This window comes from Durio zibethinus, chromosome 28 (assembly GCF_047325235.1).
Source record: "Durio zibethinus cultivar Kanyao isolate XHJ-2024 chromosome 28, ASM4732523v1, whole genome shotgun sequence".
NCBI classification, from domain to species: Eukaryota; Viridiplantae; Streptophyta; class Magnoliopsida; order Malvales; family Malvaceae; genus Durio; species Durio zibethinus.
In genome coordinates, this window is record NC_143189.1 from 1945069 (window position 1) to 1966494 (window position 21426).

The 21426-nt window shown below is 34.7% G+C and overlaps 2 protein-coding genes, 1 long non-coding RNA gene and 1 pseudogene across 5 annotated transcripts; all 4 read left to right on the plus strand.

Annotated features, from left to right (window-relative positions):
* Window positions 1–314: 314 nt before the first annotated feature.
* Window positions 315–5495, plus strand: LOC111280969 (endonuclease 4-like). 2 transcript variants are annotated; one of them, XM_022868525.2, is made up of 10 exons: window positions 315–430; window positions 793–931; window positions 1457–1625; window positions 1726–1836; window positions 1931–1986; window positions 2603–2686; window positions 3269–3361; window positions 3726–3793; window positions 4216–4289; window positions 5189–5495. In XM_022868525.2, the coding sequence occupies exons 2-10, from the start codon at window positions 803–805 to the stop codon at window positions 5305–5307; spliced, it is 903 nt and encodes a 300-aa protein (XP_022724260.1). In that variant the 5' UTR covers window positions 315–430; window positions 793–802; the 3' UTR covers window positions 5308–5495. The 2 variants fall into 2 exon arrangements, with proteins under 2 accessions (XP_022724260.1, XP_022724259.2); XM_022868524.2 differs by having other exon boundaries at window positions 361–458.
* A 100-nt stretch (window positions 5496–5595) lies between these two features.
* LOC111280970 (endonuclease 1-like) lies at window positions 5596–8154 on the plus strand (annotated as a pseudogene). The gene is made up of 9 exons (XR_016335066.1): window positions 5596–5857; window positions 6445–6625; window positions 6712–6817; window positions 6925–6980; window positions 7070–7153; window positions 7295–7390; window positions 7468–7532; window positions 7640–7713; window positions 7879–8154. The product of XR_016335066.1 is annotated as an endonuclease 1-like (transcript).
* Window positions 8155–8825: 671 nt separating this feature from the next.
* Window positions 8826–9411, plus strand: LOC149510616 (uncharacterized). Its single transcript, XR_016335067.1, has 2 exons — window positions 8826–9130; window positions 9280–9411. It is a non-coding gene; the product is annotated as an uncharacterized LOC149510616 (long non-coding RNA).
* Window positions 9412–17459: 8048 nt separating this feature from the next.
* Window positions 17460–21002, plus strand: LOC111280360 (3',5'-bisphosphate nucleotidase AHL-like). The gene is made up of 3 exons (XM_022867665.2): window positions 17460–17920; window positions 19412–20099; window positions 20459–21002. Exons 1-3 carry the CDS (start codon window positions 17548–17550, stop codon window positions 20760–20762), a joined length of 1365 nt encoding a protein of 454 aa, XP_022723400.2. The 5' UTR covers window positions 17460–17547; the 3' UTR covers window positions 20763–21002.
* Window positions 21003–21426: the final 424 nt, after the last annotated feature.

A 21426-nucleotide genomic window follows, 5' to 3' on the forward strand; every position in this document is an offset into this window, starting at 1 on the left:
GTTTGTGTTCATTTGCTCTTTTCAGAATTGAAATTTGAAGGGATACAGGTTGAATCAATTTTTTAAAAATAATTATGTAAATTTATTAAATTTTTTTATAAAATAAATTAATTAAGGTAAACTCCTATGCAACCCTATATTTTTCTCATGTTAGTAAACAAATTTTTATCTTGTAAATGTTATTTTTTTATCTATTTTTTTCCATTATTCAGAAATTTGCTGAATTTCTAATTCTATTTTTTTTAAAAAGGAAAATCTTATCTTCCTATTTAATCTTTTCACCGTCGTAATTCAAGAATTACAGTACACAGATAGTTCTCTCTTCTTTTGACTTTTAACCTCACAGACAAGGAAAGTAACAGAATGAAGAAAGGCATGCTTGCTTCTCAGGTAAAGCATGGCGGTACGTCCGTTAAAGCGCAAAACAAGAGTAAGCCTCCTGTTCACGAAAATCTAAGGTTCTCACTTTTCCCGGTGATCAAAGACAAGATATTTTGCGGCATTTGTTTTTCTCTTTTTGGTGGGAAAATGATCTTCTCTTTTCTTGGTTCCTGAGAAAATGTTTGTTACCATTTGATGATTTTCAAATTAAAAAGAAAATTTCCCTTTTCTCCCTTTTCTTGAAACCCATGAAGAAATAGAATTAAAGGGTCAAAATGGGATTTTTGTGTTCTGTTCTGTTCTTTTCTCTTTCTTCATCTTCTTATATCAACCAAACAAAGGATTCAACATGAAAAATAAAACTTTTTTTTTAAAATACAATTAAAAAGTTTGCCTTTTGACACTTTACAGAATTCACTACATGGGTTTTAGCAGAATGGGTTGGCTAGAGCTACTATGGATTGGAAGGGTGCTTGTTCTTATGCAATTAGTTCATGGAGTAGCTGGTTGGGGAAAGGATGGTCATTATGCTGTATGCAAGATAGCTGAGGTGAGGCCTCTTCTTTCCTTTTTTTTTTTTTTTTTTAAATTATTCTTCTGTGTATTATCTGTAGCATTATGATTTTTGAATAGTTTATGGACTGTCCAAATGTTTTGAACAATAAGGTGAGAAAAAGTTTAAACTTTTATTGACATTGATGAGCTTTGGTATTCATGGAACCAGCTCAATAAATTGCAGATTTATTTTTGGTTTGGTTTGGTTCTTTAATTTATTTTTGGTGTACGTTTTTTTTTTAAAATTACTTTGTGCATATGTAACTAACAATTCTATGCAAAGAATTCATTTCCTGAGGGTATGATTTTTTGCGTGGTTGTTGTATGATGTTTATTCTTGAGTGGCACAGAAGATTCAAAACTACCACCTAACATGATTCTTTTTTTGGTCTTTCATACAGCCGATCTCAGAGCATGAGATATAAGGCTTAGTTTGTTGTTGTTGTATGATGTTTTGCGTATGTTGGCTGAGTCAGAAGATTGTGAATTTCATATGATTGTGCGTTTCTTGATTCTTCAGGGATATCTTACTCAAGATGCTCTGGCTACAGTAAAAGAACTGCTCCCTGATTCAGCTGGAGGTGAGCTTGCATCTGTATGCTCCTGGGCTGATGATATAAAGTGGCAATGGACTAGTCCCTTGCACTATGTTAACACCCCAGATTTCAAGTGTAACTATAAGTACAGCCGTAAGTTTGGTGTCGTTCTATTTTCATGTTTTGGTTCTGCTGATGTCAATATTGCTTTGTAGTAGTTTTTGTTGACTTTTCTGCTGTGGCATTCTTATAGGGGACTGTTATGATTCTTACGGACGTATAAATAATTGTGTAACTGGAGCCATTTTCAACTATACGAAGCAACTTTTTTCAGCATATCAGGGATATAAACCGAAGTTGAAATGTAAGTATTGTTTGTACTCCTGGTTGCCACGTATACATGCTATGACATAATATTTTCACCCCGCATATGGTTACTTTTCTTCTGTTGGTGACAGACAATTTGACGGAGGCACTTATGTTCTTAGCTCATTTTATGGGGGATGTTCACCAGGTTTGTTCTCTTCTGCTGGAAGCTCTGAACTTAACAGGAATTCCATAGATGCAATCATACAAAGTATGCAGTTGCATATATTCTGAACTTATGGCAGTGTGTTTTATGATCATGGATAACTCAAAATAAATTTTTGGAGTCTATTATTACTGTATCAACAAGTTTAAGAAAGAAAAAGAAAAAGGGTTGGTGCAAACCTACTTCATTTACCATGATTTATCTATATAAGAGTGGTACAGCTTTTCTATACAATGTTTTACTTATCTTATTCTTGTTTCACCAGGAAGGGTGCTTGTAAAAAACCAATCATTGTTAAATGCAAGAGCTTAATCTTTAAAGCTTATTGGTTTAGAATGGCATATTATAGCTTTAAAATGCTAAACTTTTAGAAGGTACAATGAATATTTTCTGTAATTCTGAATCTCTATGTATTTCTCTATGTAATTCTGGTATGCAGTGTTACTAAGGACATATTTCCTGTATCCTTTTATCCTTCTTTTTTTAACTGATTTTTCTTCTTACTTTCATGTGGAAGTATGAAATAAAATTTGTTATTTGTTTCTTGAGGAAAAAGAGAGTGCACTTTCCAACCTAACATTTTCTTTTCTGATTACAGCCATTACATGTTGGCTTCACAGGTAATGCTGGTGGGAATACAATTATGGTCCGTTGGTACCATAGGAAGACAAATCTACACCATGTGAGCACTTCATTGTCCTTTTAAGTGCATCTTCCTCCAGCATCCCTTTTTCATTTTCTTTGTGATAAGCTGGAAATTGATGTTGAAGCAAATTAATTATGCACAAACATCATACTGTCTTTGTAGCCACTATATATAGTCAAAACTCAAAAAGGAGGGTGGGTGCGGTTGAGGAGGGTCAAGAATTACATTTCAAAGCAATATTGGCCAGTTAGACATCAAAAGAGGCTGTTAAATAACAAGTAACTTTTGACCCAACTTATCAGTTGTGAGAGAAATAAAATAAAAAGGAAACGATAGATGCAGGAGCTGAGAGTTATTTGAAGCAAATGTATATTTCAGTGATGAAAACCATTTTCTTGCCTCCTCCTTGACCAATGGTGGATCCTGTGATAACTCTTCTTTTTGGCCCGACTTATTTGTCAGAATTTTTGGATGGAGATTTCCCTTTTTAACAAGTTTTTCAAAGAAGAGATTCAAGTCAAAGGTGCTGATGTACTCATGCATGAGAAAGTGTGCGTGTGTTTGGGGCCTATTTATTTCTTCTCTATGTAATTTTTTCCAATACTATCATTGTTCCAGGTTTGGGATAACATGATTATTGATTCTGCTGTGAAGACATTCTATGGATCGGATCTTGCAATAATGATTCAAACCATCGAGAGGAATATTACAGTAAGCTTTTTGTTTTCCTTCATATTCACTTGTGCATGTAGCTATTTTCTATAGCATATAAGCACTGAGTGTCTTGAATATTGAAGTAAACTTAGGGAACAATAGAAGGTTTTATGTTTGTTTGCTTTGAGTGTCTTGAATTATTCAGTGTATTTGACTCAATTAACAAATACAAACAGAGCACTCAAGTTTAATTTGGACTTTAGGGAACCAGGAATTTCTCCAGCCCCTCTTTTGTTGTTTTGGGCTGTTCTTTTTCCTACTTGGGTTTAGAGTTGTATGTATGTCTAAAACAACCTATGCAAATGTACATGTAAAGGTGTGATTCTTATTGATGTTCTTATGTTTCTTTATTCATCTATAGGATGCTTGGTCCAATAACATATCATCATGGAAATATTGTAGATATGAAAAAACCGTTTGTCCTAACTGGTAAGTATATGTCACAACTTATTCTTTCAATCTTTCTGATGCATATGCTGGACTACTTCAAGTGTATTAACTGTCATGTAAATTGTTAAAGCATATTAAATTCTGAAAGAACAGTCATATTTCTGCTTTGCTTGATTGCTGATGTCTAATAACAAATTAATCCATTCGCTTGCATTAAATGTGCAGCAGTTCATATTTTGGTTCTACTCATGCATGCCTGAGAGAGAAATGTTTTCTTTAGTTTGATATGCTCCTTGATGCTAAAGATGCCTGAGCGGAAATATGTAGATATACATGCTCCAAACCTACAAACTCATATTTAGTTTAATTCTGACTTTCTTATTTTAAGTGCCAAAAAGGTAATTAGATTACCTGTTGCAAGGCACTGGCACCATTAGACATGATAAATTGCCTCTATACAGGTATGCTGCTGAAAGTGTTAGGTTGGCATGTAAGTTTGCATACAGGAATGCCTCACCTGGAAGCACCTTAGAAGGTATTTTCTTCTTCCTCCTTTTTTTTTCTTGTTTGATAATTGGAAGGCATCTCTTTATGGTGCATCTCTTTGCTCTTTTGTTGAGTCATAGATCAAAGTGAAAACTTGTTGGATAGAAATGGTAAAATTGCTGCTACTATGTCTATGAACTGGCATGAACATGACTGGATTACTAACCTTTTTACCTTTCTCTATAACAGATCTGGTTCCAGTATTAGGTGTAGTATGTCTTGGTTTATATCTGACTGTTGTTAAATATTAAAGGCATCAATATAGGTTTTAAAACATTGTAATGTGCAAAGATCAGGCCTCGTTTTGAGACCAATCATCATCTTAATGAGTTTATACAAGGTAATGGCAAATTGTTTCTAAAGGAAAATATCATGAAAAGAATACGTCTCTAGATGCTTTTTGTTTCTAAGGAATTGTCTTCTGTTATTATTGATTGAAGGCAACTATAAACAAACATTTCATGAGAAAGAAGTATAAATCACTTCTTTGTAAAGGCCCCTGCATAGATATTTTCGTATCCTGACCTCAATTCACATAAAGGAAATTTCACCCATTCACTTTGATGCACTTGGTGAGAAATATCAGCTAAAACAATGCCAGGTAAAATGCATAACCATTCTTTTCTTTCGAGATAGAAAACCAACCTGGAAGCTGGGAACAATAGCCAATGATAATTTCCCTGCTAGTCAATGTCATCTATTATCTTTTTCTCTTTGACCATGCCTTTAAACATTATTTTTCCCATAGTTGGAATAAAGACGTGCTAAAAATACTGAGATAATGTTATATACTACATGATTCAACTCCTTTCCCATGAGACCAGATGAGCTATCTTAATTAAAATTTTGTCTCATCTTCTTGTAACTCATTCTTTTTTTGTTCCATAGATGATTATTTCCTCTCTCGGTTGCCTATTGTGGAGAAGAGACTTGCTCAAGGTGGGATTCGCCTTGCTGCTGTGCTGAACCGACTATTTAAATCTGAAGTGAAAATTGCTCGAGCTTGAAGATAAAGGACCAGAGAGGCATCTATAAATTATGAAGTAGGGACCACTGTAGTATTGTTCATAGCTTAAACTATTAAACACGAAAGGCCTATGTAACCAATTATTTATTACTCATCCCTTTGTCAACTCTTTCAAGACAAGAAATGTTAATGAACGTGTCATGCTTATAGCTGATTGTATTGCTGTTATTCTGCTGATACCTCCCATATACCGGAATATGCCATCACATTGCTTGTGTTTAAGGTCAACCTTTGGGTTAATTAATAGTGGAAATTCAAACTTTCACTCGATGATTTCCTGTTATCTTAGGTGTGTGTATATATAAAAATAAACCCATTCTAATGGGATCACTTTGTTTGTTGTGTGTTGTCAAAACTTATAAACCAGAACATTAGGTGTATTAGGCAGTAAGAAAGGCTCGAGGATGGTCACTTTGTGGAGGGTGTCTTCATTTGGGTTTATTTTGTTGGTTGTTCTGGCTCGAATTTTATTGCCCAGAACACAGGCCTGGAGGAAAGAGGGTCACATTTTGACATGTAGGATTGCACAGGTAATGTTTATTCCATTTTTTGCTTAGCCTTGCTCTTTCTTTGAGCTGGTAGTTTGCATCAATTTATTTCCATCATTAAGGAAAGGCCTAATAAGTAAGAAGAAATTATATGAGGGTTAAGCAAGTGAATGAAAATGTTGTTTTTAATAGAAACTAGTAGCCGAAGAAGATTAAAAATTATGATTTAACATGATTTTTTTTTGGTCTTTTATATAATCAATATCAGAATTATAAGATATAATGTTTAGTTTGTTATTATTGATATTAACGAAGTCAGGTTTCAGGCACATGGTCGATGGTGATCCACCACCATCTTTTGGATGAATAAGAGAAGTGCAGTATTGAAGAATCAAGAGTATTTGTTTTTTGTTCAAGTTGGTTTTCATGCATGAGACTTCTTTTTACACTGTCAATTGGCAAAAGATGGGGAAAAAATTACTATAAATTGGTTAACCCTTGTTGAAAAACACAACATACCACTTGATGGACCGTAATTCGAATTCATGCCTGCAAACCTCGTCAAACAACACTCAAACGCTTCTCAAAACAAATAACCATTGACGACTATTTACTGCCAAATTTCATAGGGTCTTTTAGAGCCGGAGGCTGTAGAAGCTGTTGAAAATTTGCTACCGCACTACGCCAATGGAGACCTATCGTCCCTATGTGTATGGCCCGACCAAATCCGGCATTGGTACAGATATCGATGGACAAGCTCACTTCACATCATTGATACTCCAGACGATGCTTGCACGTATGACCGTTCAAGTAAGCAGAGAACTCAGCAATTCTTTGCTCATAAAACGATATAAAATCACCTGAATTAAATAATGTAATTATGTCATGTGTTTTAGGGGACTGTCATGATCCCCACGGCTTGAAGGACGTGTGTTGCTGGTGCTACCTAAAACTTCACCTCACAGCTTTTGCACTACAGTGAGGGAACTTCAGATCGTCGACGTAAGGAAGCTTATTTTCATAAAACTAATCCCCTGTTGTAACATTCAAGTATTACCTTTCCTAGTAATATGCTTTGATTCAATACCATGGCTTCTTTGTTTCTGCAGATAACATGACAGAAGCCTTGTTGTTCTTGTCATACTTTATGGGAGTTATCCATCAGGTTTAAAAATGTGGACTCAGCTAGCAAATGTTTTCTGTATACTATATCATATTGCTTTGGCGGGTTTAATTATTTCTTCTTTCTTTTAGCCAATGCACGTTGGTTTTACAAGTGACGAAGGAGGAAACACCATCGCGTTGCGCTGGTTTAGGCACAAATCTAATTTGCATCATGTGAGTAATGATCGAAGTGGTTATTTTGTTCAACCCCTTCTCTTCCATACTTATGGCTAAACTTGTTTATATCTTCTTAGCTTAGCAAATATAGCTAACAAAAAGTAATTAGCCACACTTGTGAATTTCAACAATGTGCAGGTTTGGGATGGGGAGATCGTTCTTACAGCTCTAGCTGGCTACTATGACAAGAACCTGGACAGCCTTCAAGAAGACCTCGTTGGGAACATCACCGATGTAACTTAAATTTATTCTCAGTTACTACTAATTCTAGCATGTATTTGTGTTTACCTATAATTGTTACTTTGATACAGGGGATCTGGTTTGATGATGTAGCATCATGGAAAGAATGAGATGATCTTCTTCCTTGTTTGAACAAGTTAGATTCCTGACTCTTTCAAACAATTATACACTTGGGAAATTCAGGAAAATGAGTTTTTCCTTTCCTGATCTATTTAATCAAAGCTTCCATTTACATATGTGTAGGTACGCTACAGAGAGCATAAACATAGCTTGCAAATGGGGCTACAATGACGTAACATCAGGGCAAACTCTGGCAGGTACGTGTGCTACAGCGTAAAGCATTGAAATTAATACCAGTTTTTATGGTCCCCCATTTTCGCTAAAGTCATCATCAATGCAAGTTATGTACGTTTCTAAGAGCAAAGACCTAAAGCCTTAAGGGGCTATTAATTCTTTGTTTTCTTTTTTTTTTTTGGTTATAGATGAATACTTCAATTCCAGGATGCCAGTTGTTATGAAAAGAATTGCTCAAGGAGGTGTTAGATTAGCCATGATCTTGAACAAGGTTTTTTGTGAGTGTGAAGAAAGTTTTGCAACAGCAACCTAACAGATGCAAATGACCAGAAAATCGAGGCAGATGCTTCGTTAACCACAGCCCATCATTGAATTTGACCTTTCAGAATAACTTTATTTATGTATAAATGTATGTTCAATGTTTAACAGCACCGTATCTATTCATTTCCCCTTTATAATTTAAACTTTCATAAAAGAATTTGTTAGTAACATAAACGGCAATATCCTTAAAATTAGAAACCCAATATGCCGTTGGCTCATAGCCAGAGAACAAACAACTGGTAAATTTGTTCAGCCAAGGCAATGAGGAAGTGCCTCTAACTGATTAAAGGGGATAACCAAATCCCCCTATCCTTCTAATTAGCAAAAGAAGATGAATGCAATAGCAAAGCACTTCTAATCTTGTGCAATAATTTGTCAAAAGAAACTTGCCAAAGCTCATTTTTTGAAACGTACATCGACCATGCTGCCAATTCACTCTATTAACACATGCAAAATTGTATGACAAACTGCCATTTGGTTTTGATGGGGGAATCCAATAACAACACAATTTTCACAAGAACAATGCTTCCCAGGCCACAAGGTTGACGTATCAAATAAATTGCTTAGTCAGATTGGGGTTGAGGAATGGTTGCATTTTCCGTCTGTAGATGATGTATTTGCAGTTGAAGATTGTGCTGGTTTCCTTTAAAAGACAGGGAAGTCTGTGCTCCCAGCTCTAGCTCAGGTTGTTCCCTTATTCTTCTAGAAAGTTTTGCTTCCCTGATCTATTTCGTCCTTTTCCTCTGTTTTATTCAATGTTTAACCTTACATCTTCCTATCATGGTGGAAGTATTGGTTAATCAAAAGCTTTTCAAAGAACAACAAATACTATAGTTAGAAAAAGTTTGAAATTACTAATAGAATCAATACATTTCCTTGTTCTTGGCGGATGACATGTTTCACAATTGATGAGCTAATGGTTTTTCACTCTTTAAACAGGTTGCAGAAGGGCAAGCAAAATACCTGGTGGAGGTGTTTTAACAGGATTGGGAAACATGATGGAGGCAAGGCTTTTAGTGCCAAGGACATGTTTCTACGGGAGCCTTTTGTCTTTAAGCGTTCCGGAAGCATGGCATCTGTCGTCGTCACAAGGCCATCGTGGATCTTCGCCAATCTAAGGTAATCAATAGCCATTTCAAACATTGAAAACCACGTGCCTCGAAACATTTTGAACAAAGTTTAGTTTGGCATTTGTCTCTTGAGCCTTGACTTTCTACTTTTTAAACAATATATTTTATGGTTGTTAATAATGAATGCTGCGCTGCCAGGCCGCTAAAGGCATATCACTTGCCGGGTTCGAAAGCAGGTTGATTTGGCACTGGGCTTACTTGACGCGTGTATTGAGTTGGAGAAACAGGTTTTATGTGGCAGTGAACTGAGCGACCACGCTGCTGTTTGGCAGACAACTCCAGGATAGGTTGACACTTGACAGAGCCTCCATCATCCACGGCTTCATCATCCACTTTGACTGGTCTTTAATGTTATGAATCTTATGCTAAATCTTTGATTGGTTCCCACATTTACTACTCCTTTTGTATATTTTGGTGTTGGCTTAATAGTGTTAACTGGTTCTGAAACACAAAGGATTGCAGCTCCTAAATAGAGACAGGGAAAAAGCATAAATGCAAGCATACCCACGAATTACAGGGAAAAACCAATTCAGATAAACTGAAATTAATAGAAAAACAAAATGAAAATTCATTTATCTGAAAGCTATCGGTACAAGCTTTGTACAAATCTGACATGAACATAAGAAAAAAAACAGCCCACATCTTTCCTATGACAGGTAACACCCCCTCCGACTCTCTTACAACAAAATTTCCCGTCTTTTTTTTTTTATTTTTTATTTTTTGTGAGGGAGAAAGAAGCAACCTAGGACAAGTGAGCAGCACCTGCCCTGCGACTACTTAGAGAAAAAATAGAAGCAAAAGAATGGGCAATCCCCACCAATATAGCCACTTTCACTTGGCCCCTCCTTGGGATCGGGCGACCAGCAACCCTCGGTGAGAAATTCCCACAGTTGATCATTTCCCTCCTTGAACCTGCCATTTCTTTTTTCTTTTCTTAGTTTTCACAGAGATCTAATCGAAAGATTGAAGAGAGGAGAAGAAACCAGACACCTGCCTTAGAAAACTTGAGCACGAGTTTTGATGTGTCGGGTGAATTGTGTTGTGTGTGAATCCCATGTTGTCGCTTGTCATCGCTTATATAGACAGAAAAACAAATGATTGCCCTTCGTTTCTAACACATATTACTATCATGCCCCCAGAGTTTGACTAGCACTTGGCGACGTCGACTTTTGTCTTGTTGCACATTTGCATGCTTGCATTCACATTCTGTAGTGTTCTTCTTTCTGTTGAATTTTGACCAAAAGTCTTCCATTTTGGTACTATTTCTGTCATTCAGTGAACTCCAATCCATTTTCCGCAAACGAACAAACCATACCGGCAATTAGTGTTTCATTTCGCAATACTTACTAAATTTTCATTGTTTGATTATTCCAATAAAGAAATAATATCGTTGTCAAGCTTGCATGATATACAAGAATCAACTCTCAGCATCCTTTGTCCGAAAAATTTATTAAAAAGAAAGAAAGATGCCCCCGGTTTTGAGTGTAGTATGAACATGGAATTCTTTAATTCGAAGATTTCAAATTTTATATGGTAGAAGGATGACTCGGTCAGTCAGACAAGGCGACAAGAAAGATGGTGATGTCGTAAAATAATGATAAAGCAAGGTTTAAGTTTATTAATGTAAAGTTAATTATTGTTGTCATGTCCCCATTGAAATCACGTGCCATTAACGAAAAAAAAATGAAAAGCAGAGCCAATCAATGATAATGCATGCACCCAAATCCCTACGATGACTGTTGTCTCTCCCCTCCCTATCGGTCAGTCACGTCCGCTTTCCCCTTGTCCAACGAATCCCGTCCAGCTCAGCACGAATGAATCGGATTAGATCAAACTGGTTAGCCAAACATGACCATAGTGGCATATTTTGATAATTTAAAAAAATAATTATTTGATATAAATATAAGATGAAAATGATATAATTTTAAAATTTAATAATAATTATATTTAAATTTAATAAAATTTTAAAAATATATTTTATATTTTTTTATCTATATAAATTATAATATATAATTTTTATATAAAATATAATATAAATAAATAAAAATTAATATTTTATATTATATAAAAATATTTACAGTAAAAATAAATATAACGTGAAAAAAATATTAATTTCCCATTTATTTTTATTTTGAGGTTGGTGGGTGAGTCAGAATCTTTTTTTCAAATCAATTGGGCAAATTCAAAGTGTCGCGAGATTAAAGCCATCATTTTTCGTTTTTTCTTGTGCAAGTGGACGTGTTGGACAGCTAATAAATCATTAATTAATTACTAATTATTACAGTAAATTATCTGATGCTTTGAAAGCATTTAGCCATTCATTGAATTTAATAGTTAAAAAGGGTAATGCCTTGTTGGCTTTAAAAGGGAAAAGATTCGGGTCTATCAGATAAATCACCAAATCAGACCTACCTATTAATTTTATAAGAATTTAACAGCCAGCACTAAAGTGTAATCATTAGAGCTACGGGCCGAAATAATTAAAAGATTAAATTTAAATTTGATTCGAAATAAAATAAAATAATTTAAATTTATTTAATTAAATTTATTTATTAAATAAAAAATAAATTTAATTTTTATCTTTAATTTTAAATTTGATACTTTATATTTTAATTTCAATTTAAATAATATATAAGTGTAAAATAATAATTTTTTAATTAAATTAATAAAAATTTAAAAATATAAAAATTTAATTAGATTCGTTAATTATTTTAATTGAACATTAAGATGTTAAATTTTGATTTATTCGATAAATTAAATTATTTAAATTCAATTCAATAATAATTAAATTAAATTAAATTTTTATGTAAATCGAATTTAAATAATTTACAAATATTTGTGTATTATTTACATTCTTAATCAACACCAAAAACTTTTTTAATTAATTACTTTTACAAATTAGTTACAATTAATTCCATATTAACATTATGAAGTAGAACATGGTATGAAACATGTATTTTAAATTTAAAATTTAATTTAATTAATTTATACATATTCAAAGAATTTAAAATTTAAATTCAACATTTATAACTTATTTTTTATTCTTAAATTATGATTGTTTTTCATAAAAAGTACCCAAATAAATATTTAAATTTTATTAAAATTAAAAATAAATACATGATGAATTTTTTATTGCATAAATTAATATATTTGTACACAAATCCTCTTGCCTTTTGTGAAAAATTAAAGATATGAAAAGAAAGGACATAATTTTGTTGTGTTGAAATTAAGGATTTTGGCCCACCAATTATCACAATCTCTAACAAGAGAGAAGGAACTACTCTTTGGAAGAGGTGTTGCATCAAGAGAACCCAAAAAAAAAAAAAATGAAAATTTCTTCATATATGTCCATAAGGACGTAAATGGCCATGTTGATCGTATCAAAATTGGGCTTTCCAAGCTGAATCTGGTCTCGTCACCGAGAGAACAAAGCACCGGCACATCGGCTGCTGCTGCGAGTAAAGATGGAGGCAACAGAATGTGCCAGACCCAACACTATAGCCACCTTTACTTGTCCCCTCTTCGGAATCGGACGGCCAGCAATTCTCTGACAGTAAATCCCACCCTTTGTCATTGCCTCCTCGTACCACCCATATGTATCTTCTGCTCTTTGCTGATTAAACCTCTTCGGAGATTTTAACGTTTGGAGTAGTGAAGTAGACCCAAGTACTGAAATCTAAAGGTTGTGATGCCAGATGTGTCTGAATTTTAGATTGAGTTTTGCAGGCAGGAAGGTACCCTTTATATAGAGCCTCTATATGCTTGAAATCCAATAATAATCAACCAATGTTATCCTAAAAGCAAAGTTCTTGATGATCAAGTAAGTGATTTTTTTATTATATTTTAGTAGCCAAGTTGCATATTTGATCACATGGGGTTTTTCCTTGGTTGAAGGAATCATACACTTGGCGGGCCCTACTTTCACTCTTCCATTGTTGCTTACAGAACCACCTACTTTCACTGTTCCATTGTTGCTTACAGAACCACTGAATCACCCATTTGTTTCTCCTCCTAAATCCTCTAATTCCCACCCACAATCCACATTTGAGTGCAAAACAAAGTAAAGAAAATGCCCTCAAAACATTCCCACTCAAGATCAGTCAGTTTCATCATCACAAAAAATGCATGACTTGCAATTATCAGGTTGATTAATATATTTGTACACATCTTTTTCCTTTTATGAAAAACTAAAGATATGAAAAGAAGGGACATAATTTTGTTCTGTTGAAATTAAGGATTTTGGCCCACCAATTATCACAATCTCTAACAAGAGAGAAGGAACTACTCTTTGGAAGAGGTGGGGTACTGGGGTTTGAACATTCAAAGCCTTAATCTTTGTTCTCTGATGCTTATCAGGATAAAGAAGAAAAAGGAAAAAAAATAAATCTTCACTCTTTGGCAAAAATGGATGCCACTAAATTCAATTCAGTCAAAGCAACTGGAGAATGGAAATTGAAAATTGAAAGTTCAAATGAAAAGAAAACAATAAAATTTCATTACAATCAAACATTTCTTTGTACAAAGACTAAATAATGCACCCACTTGCATCAAGAGAACCCAAAAAAAAAAAAAAAAAAAAAAACAAATGAAAATTTCTTCATATATGTCCATAAGGACGTAAATGGCCATGTTGATCGTATCAAAATTGGGCTTTCCAAGCTGAATCTGGTCTCGTCACCGAGAGAACAAAGCACCGGCACATCGGCTGCTGCTCCGAGAAAAGATGGAGGCAACAGAATGTGCCAGACCCAACACTATAGCCACCTTTACTTGTCCCCTCTTGGGAATCGGACGGCCAGCAATTCTCTGACAGTAAATCCCACCCTTTGTCATTGCCCTCCTCGTACCACCCATATGTATCTTCTTCTCTTTGCGGATTAAACCTCTTCGGAGATTTTAACGTTTGGAGTAGTGAAGTAGACCCAAGTACTGAAATCTAAAGGTTATGATGCCAGATCTGACTGAATTTTAGATTGAGTTTTGCAGGCAGGAAGGTTCCCTTTATATAGAGCCTCTATATGCTTGAAATCCAATAATAATCAACCAATGTTATCCTAAAAGCAAAGTTCTTGATGATCAAGTAAGTGATTTTTTTATTATATTTTACTAGCCAAGTTGCATATTTGATCACATGGGGGGTTTTTCCTTGGTTCAAGGAATCATAAACTTGGCGGGCCCTACTTTCACTGTTCCATTGTTGCTTTCAGAACCACTGAATCACCCATTTGTTTCTCCTCCCAAATCCTCTAATTCCCACCCACAATCCACATTGGAGTGCAAAACAAAGTAAAGAAAATGCCCTAAAACATTCCCACTCAAGATCAGTTAGTTTCATCATCATAAAAAATGCACGACTTGCAATTTGCACCAATCCTATTTTTGAGAGTTGGGTTTTTTTTTTTATGGTAAAAAAAAGTTGAGTTATTGCAATACAGTACGAACAAGTGATTCAAGGTATAAGTAAATAAAATCTCACTTTCCATTGAAAAGTCCAAATGGGTTGAACACTTGAACTTGAAACTGACGAGGTGAGCCCGGCGGCTGACAACAAATGGGACCTTTGCTGACATAAAAGGATAAGTGAGAGTTGCGTTTCAAAATATCACTGATAATGCTAGAAGTTTTAGGTCACATCCATCTCAGTATTAAAAAATTTTATCATCTCCACTAAGATTGATAATGGGGGACTGATGGAGATTGAAAATTTTTATTTGGGACCCTGATTTTCTAACGTCTAGAAAGCCTCAGTTCGGGGCACGACATGAATTCAAGATTTGAAATGGATGAGGCCGTCATCCACCAACAACCTAATATGAGTTGGTAGTATGTAATTAGTTCTTATAGTAGTTTTATATCAATAATGCAGCATTATCAGGTTGATTATATGTTTCAAGAAAAAAAAAGATTCCGTTTTGCACTTTAAAAATTTTTTGGTATTTTTTAATTGATTGGGTAAGATTTCTCCTATTTTAATTGCTAGAGCTTCTAAGAGAAAAAAAAAAAGAAAAAAAAAGGGTGATGTTGGGTTTTATGTAGAGGTGTTGAAAAGTTTAAGTTTTAAAATAATTTAGATAAAAAATTAAAATTTGTTAAATGAATTTAAATATAATTTTTAAATTTATTTAAATTTTAAATCAAATTTTGGATAAAAAAAAATTAAAATTCATTCAAATAAAATATATAATTAAAATATTAAATCAAATATATAAACTATTAATATTAAATATTAATTCCACTAAATCCGACCCAAACCAGCTATGATCAGCTCTAGTTTTATGCGGCTTTGCTGTAGCCATTTTCGCCAACTTTGGGTTGGATGAAGGGCTTCGGAAAACCATAAAACGGACCCATTTCTCACTTATCTGGAGCCCAAATATTTAACCCATTAGACAATAATTTCTCAATTTGGGCTTAAATGGTGTGAAAATTTGTTCACAACTTTGGAAGACTCGGTTGCCACTGGCCAAGTAAAATTGGAGGCCCTTGCCCTTTACAAAGAGTAGCTATTACTACTAACTCACAAATTTCTTTTTTTTTTTTTTTTTTTTACAATAAAAACGTATAATGCAAAAAATTTATTATTCTTACGATGATACGATGATGATATGAGAATAATACAAAATATGAAAAAAAAAAAATCCATACATGACTTAATTAATTTATGAAATTACTTCTAAGAGATATTAGTAATTTTAAAGTTTTATTACTCTTATATTATTAATTAAATACATTCAATTTTTAATTTTTATTAAAAATAATTTATGGATTATGATGCACTTACGTCATGATAACGAATGCTGAAGTAGGCCTAAAGCAAATGAATTATCGTTCATGGCTTTTCAAAGGAAAAGTTGTGCTTGAATTTTCAAATATTTTTTTATGGAACATGTACAAGGAATTGTGGTCTCTCTTATGTAAGAGAGCAACGGAGCCAGTGTCGTGATGAAAATGGCCTGATAAATCCAAGCACAGTGCATGGACGGTTCTCCATAAAGTTATTTTTTCTGACAGGAATTTCCATTTGCCTATGCTCCACTTGAGTGCTGCGGCATCTAAATGGCTTAATCGCTTTCATTGAGATACAGCAGTGGAAGTTTATCATTGCTTGACAGATCAATTTTACTCTCATTTTGCAATTTGCATGTAATGTCATAATCAGATCAGACTCTCCTGTCTCCCCTTTCACATATTGTAGATAATTGTCTTGATTTCACACAAAATTTGATATATTATATTCTTGTTGAAAAAGAAAGAAAAGACGACATTTGAGTATTTAGTTTAATGATTGATGCATGATTTTTCATTAAAAAAAATTTTCGAAACCTCCCTTGTTCACATAATAGAAAAAGGAAGGGCAATGATAGATTTATGGTTTCCAAGATAAACTTTGTGTTAAATGTTACAAACATTAAAATTCATAGCTTGAATGATCACTAGGCATTGCACAACAATCATGGTAACTCTAGCTGATCATTCTATTTTCTACATGATGATTCCAAATGTTTTAATCACTTGCCTGTTTTAAAAAGGGAGATCAACCAAGACCCTGATCTCGATTACTGAAGGACTCTTTTTCAATGTTAGGCGACATATCAGAAACATAAATTTTCTGTTCTTTGTTTTGTAATGAAGATACAGATTTCATAGCTTGAACCACTTGATAAAATATGTTAATGCCTAAGCCTTTCACATGAAAAGGAAGGTTGCACTTGGATTAAAGGATAACGTATTGATGAAATCATGATGACCCAATACCCCATACTCGCATTTAAAAAGCTCAAGAAAAAGATTAGTGCCAAAAGCTGTGACTGTCAGTATCCAAGAATAATTGTAATGGCATTTAAAGTTCTAATATAAAAGGTTGAAACGTTCAAGTTATCTGTCCTTAGCCAGTTAGCGTTGGTGATTAGATGCTTGGTGACAGTTAAGGTTCAAGAATGGGGTGATGACGAATAGTATCTTTTTCCTTCATTAATTGTGCTTATCCACCAATAAGCTCTTAAAGCTTTCTTTAAATGATTTCAATTCTTGAGGGGAAATCGAAAATGAAAGACTTTTTAAGTGTTAATAAAAGTTAAGAGATGAATTAGCGAGACAGAAATCAAAGTTTGCAGATTTTTCCATTTAGTTTGATACATAACAGGGGAAGAAAAGGGTCCCCCGCCAAGAAAAATAGGGTCTTTGGTCAATTTTCACAGGCTGCATTTCTCTTTGAATTGACCAAATAGTTTTACTCACTTACATTTGTCCTTTTTGTTTCATTTTTATATTTATAATCCCTTTTAAGGTCTTGACGTCCAACAAAGCCGAGACTCGAGAGTAGTCCAAACCACAGGAAAACCACAAAGAGAGAGAGAGAGAGAGAGAGAGAGAGAGAGAGAGAGAGACTGAGTATCCGGTCATTCCATGATGCCTTTAAATTGCTCAAGCCTGGTTTTCAGAGTCCCGTATATCCTGGCACAAACCAGACTAACAAACACCAAGAAGTTAACATCAACAAGCTGTGTAGGAAGTTGCTTCACAACGCATAGTTACCAAAACAAGTCCTTCCACATTGTTTCTAAGTTTAACCAAAATTACTCTTCTTCCCCAGTAATGGAAGACCAGACAAACCTTCTTTCATCTCCGAGGCCAGAAAATTATTCCAAGGAATTGATTGTTGCTGTCAGGGTTGTTCAGATGGCATGTTCACTATGTCAGAAAGTTCAGGACAGTTTGATTTCTAAAACCAACAGTCCAGTTCATTCCAAAGATGACAATTCTCCTGTCACTGTGGCTGGTATACCAATCACCTTAGGCTGTTTAATTCTATTTCTGCTTATTTCCGGTTAATTCTGCATATTTGTTGGTTCAATGTAGTTCAAATTGATTTATATGGTTGCTTTATTAATCTTTTCTTAACAATCTATTTGCACTTTTAATTAGGAAATCTTGAAAAGGATTTGATACCTATGGCTAATGATGATCACAGTTCACCTTTAATTAGTCTTTAAATAATTTAGAGTGGGAGGAACTATAGCAGCCACCAATTAAGTGGGCAGCAATGCTGCATACTTTTTAACAGTCAATGTTGCTGGAACATTCAGGATAACTCCATCCCTCCATTCATGCCCGATTGTGACTTTAACGGTCAATATTGCAGTCATGTACTAGAGTTTCAGGTGCCAACTTTTCTAATCTTTTGCATCCTTTTAAGTCTAGAAAATATTGAAGGCTCCTGGTCCCCATATTGAAATTACGACATAATATCCTTCATATAGCCAATACAAAGCTATCTAGGACTCGAAAACTCATATTCATGGTATAGAATCACATGAATTTCACTCTTTTTACTGGCAGTGAATTTCTTTATGCAACTGAACTGGGCATAAGGGATGTTTTTAATGAATTAGCATATATCAGTTTCCTTGTAACAAGAGCAGTCTTTGATAGTAAAATATGCTAATGACACTAGGAGATGCCTACAAATGTTGTCGATGATTAAACAAGAGACATGCCTTCACTTACTTGTATTTCTACTAATTATTCTATTCCCTTGTTTATGCTTGCAATATCAGTCTTAGATAAACCAGAAGTTCCTATTTAACGTAGAGGGTCACTGCAAGCTCATTTGATGCTTGAGATTTCTAATCTGCATACATGATCTGTAGTTTATGGCTGGAATTCTCTTTCCATAGTGTTTGGACCACTTCTCTTCCATCCTCAAGACCCTCTCCTGTGCCCTCAGTGAAGTAAACTACTGCTCACATAGCTTCTTTCCTGACAATCTCAACATTTCTTATCCAGGCACTACTCATCACCCATCTAACAGTATTTAGTTGGAATGTTACTGAAATTTTGCCTTGAAGGGAGTAAAGCACTTTCAATCAAAATATTGAAGTAATCATCATTGGACTAGTGTTAGACACATTTGCTGTATCTGATAATATCATCTTGGTTAATCATTGTGTTATTATCATATTGGTTGTTCATTTATGGGTTCAAATAATCTGACTCAGACCACTTCCTTTTTCTGTGTTTTATAATAGGATTTGTTTTCTTGGGGCCACCTTGTTATTGATTTATAAAGCATCAGGTTAAAGCAAATGTGCAGTAAAAGTAGTCAAGCCACTTTATTTTATTTTAGTTGTTTTTAATTGAGATGACACTTTTGGTTAATAACTTGTTACTCCTGGATAAGTGAATTTAGTTTCATGTTTGATTTGAGTAGTTTTCTGCCAATCATAACATTCTAGATTATCTAATCATCTTGGTTATGCTATGCAATAAGATTGGAGTGTTCAAGCAACGGTAAGCTGGATACTTTCTGAATCCTTTGGATGTAGAAATGTGTCTATTCTTGCTGAAGGAGATGTTCAGAGACTCTCTGTGGCTGATGCAAGTGGCCTGTTAGATGCTGTGGTGAAAATGGTCAATGACTGTCTAGCTGAGGCAACTTATTTTGGGCTTAAGGGTCCGGACTCACCACTTGGGAGTTCAGATGTTCTTGAAGCCATTAGCCGATGCAATTCAACAGGAGGCCCTACTGGAAAATTTTGGGCACTTGACCCTGTTGATGGTACATTGGGGTTTGTCCGTGGTGATCAATATGCTGTTGCTTTAGCATTAATAGAGGATGGAGAAGTAGTGCTTGGTGTTCTTGGTTGCCCAAATTATCCGATGAAGAAGGAATGGCTAAGTTATCATCATCGCTATCACAGAATCATATCTAAATTGACCCCACCAACATCTGAGTCATGGGATAAAGGTTGCGTGATTTATGCAAGGAAAGGCAGTGGTGAGGCTTGGATGCAGCCTTTACACCACAAGAATAAGCTGCTAGCGTGGCCAAACTCTGCAATACCAGTTCGAGTATCCTTAATTGATAATCCAGCATTGGCTACTTTCTGTGAACCAGTTGACAAGTCAAATTCAAGCCACTCCTTCACAGCAGGATTAGCTCACAGTGTTGGGCTTAGGTGCATATGTTTTTCTCTTTATCTCATTTCCTAGCAATCGCCGGAATTTTTGACTCTTGAATAGGGGAGATTCACATTTTCTGCTTTCCCTTTTGACAAATATGTAAAATTGATCTACATATGATGTTTGCAAAATCAAAACATTGAACTTAAGTTCTATATCCATTGTTCCATGACTTGTCACCAAATGGAACTAGGTTCCTGGGTTATAAGCCATGGCTAGCTTAGATTATATAGAAAGGAAAAATCAAAATGGATGAAAGCAAGCGAAGAACTAGATTATATAGGTTTCTTTGCACTAGTTCATAAACATGACATGCTTCTGCTGTGTAACAAAAAGTACTATTTTTCAAATGCAGGAAGCAACCACTGCGTGTATACAGCATGGTAAAATATGCAGCCATAGCTCGAGGGGATGCTGAAATATTTATGAAGTTTGCAAGGACTGGGTACAAGGAAAAGATAGGGGATCATGCTGCTGGTGTTATTATCACACAGGAGGCTGGAGGTGTTGTAACAGATGCAGGAGGATCTCCTCTCGACTTTTCGAAGGGTATATTCTTGGAAGGTCTTGATCGAGGTATAATTGTGTGTGCTGGAGCTAAACTACATGAAAAAATCATCAGAGCTATCGATGATAGCTGGAACTCCTCCAATCTATAATCGATTTACCATGTACGTTGATTACTATAAAGGTAAATGCTTGATACAGTGAGGATGCTATGACATAGTCTTTATGTTTATTTCTGTTTATAAAGCTCAAGATAACAGGCTGCTTCAGCATCAACCAAGAGTTGCTTTTCTATTTTAAGTTGTTCCAATAACTCTGTAAAGAGTGGGCTGTTCCCCCCTGGATTAATGCCATTGTAAATAAATAAAACCAATAGAATATGCTTATAATTAGTTTCTTCTTTAATTTAATTTTGAATTATTATGGTGTTGGTGACGTCACAGCAGTCCATTTCATCTGTCTGTGATGAAAATTTTCGACACTTGCTTTTTATAATTGCACTTAAATTTACACTGGTCTTCTTCTGCATGAATTGAAAACTCGGTAGATTCAGAACAAAAGTACAGTTAAGAATGAAAATGCACACCATCTTCTCTTTATGCTTAATTTAAAGATACCTAATCACAGGGTGGTTCTGGTGAATTGAATAACTCTGACATTTTTTTCTCACATATAGAAAAATGCTCCTTAGAAATCAATAGAATTTCTTCCTTGACAATTCTGGTCGTGGGTCCTGTGACTCGTTACCACCGTTCCTTGGTGTTTATTCAAACCTTGAAGCTTTATTTCTGGCTATTTTCGCAGATCCCTGAATCT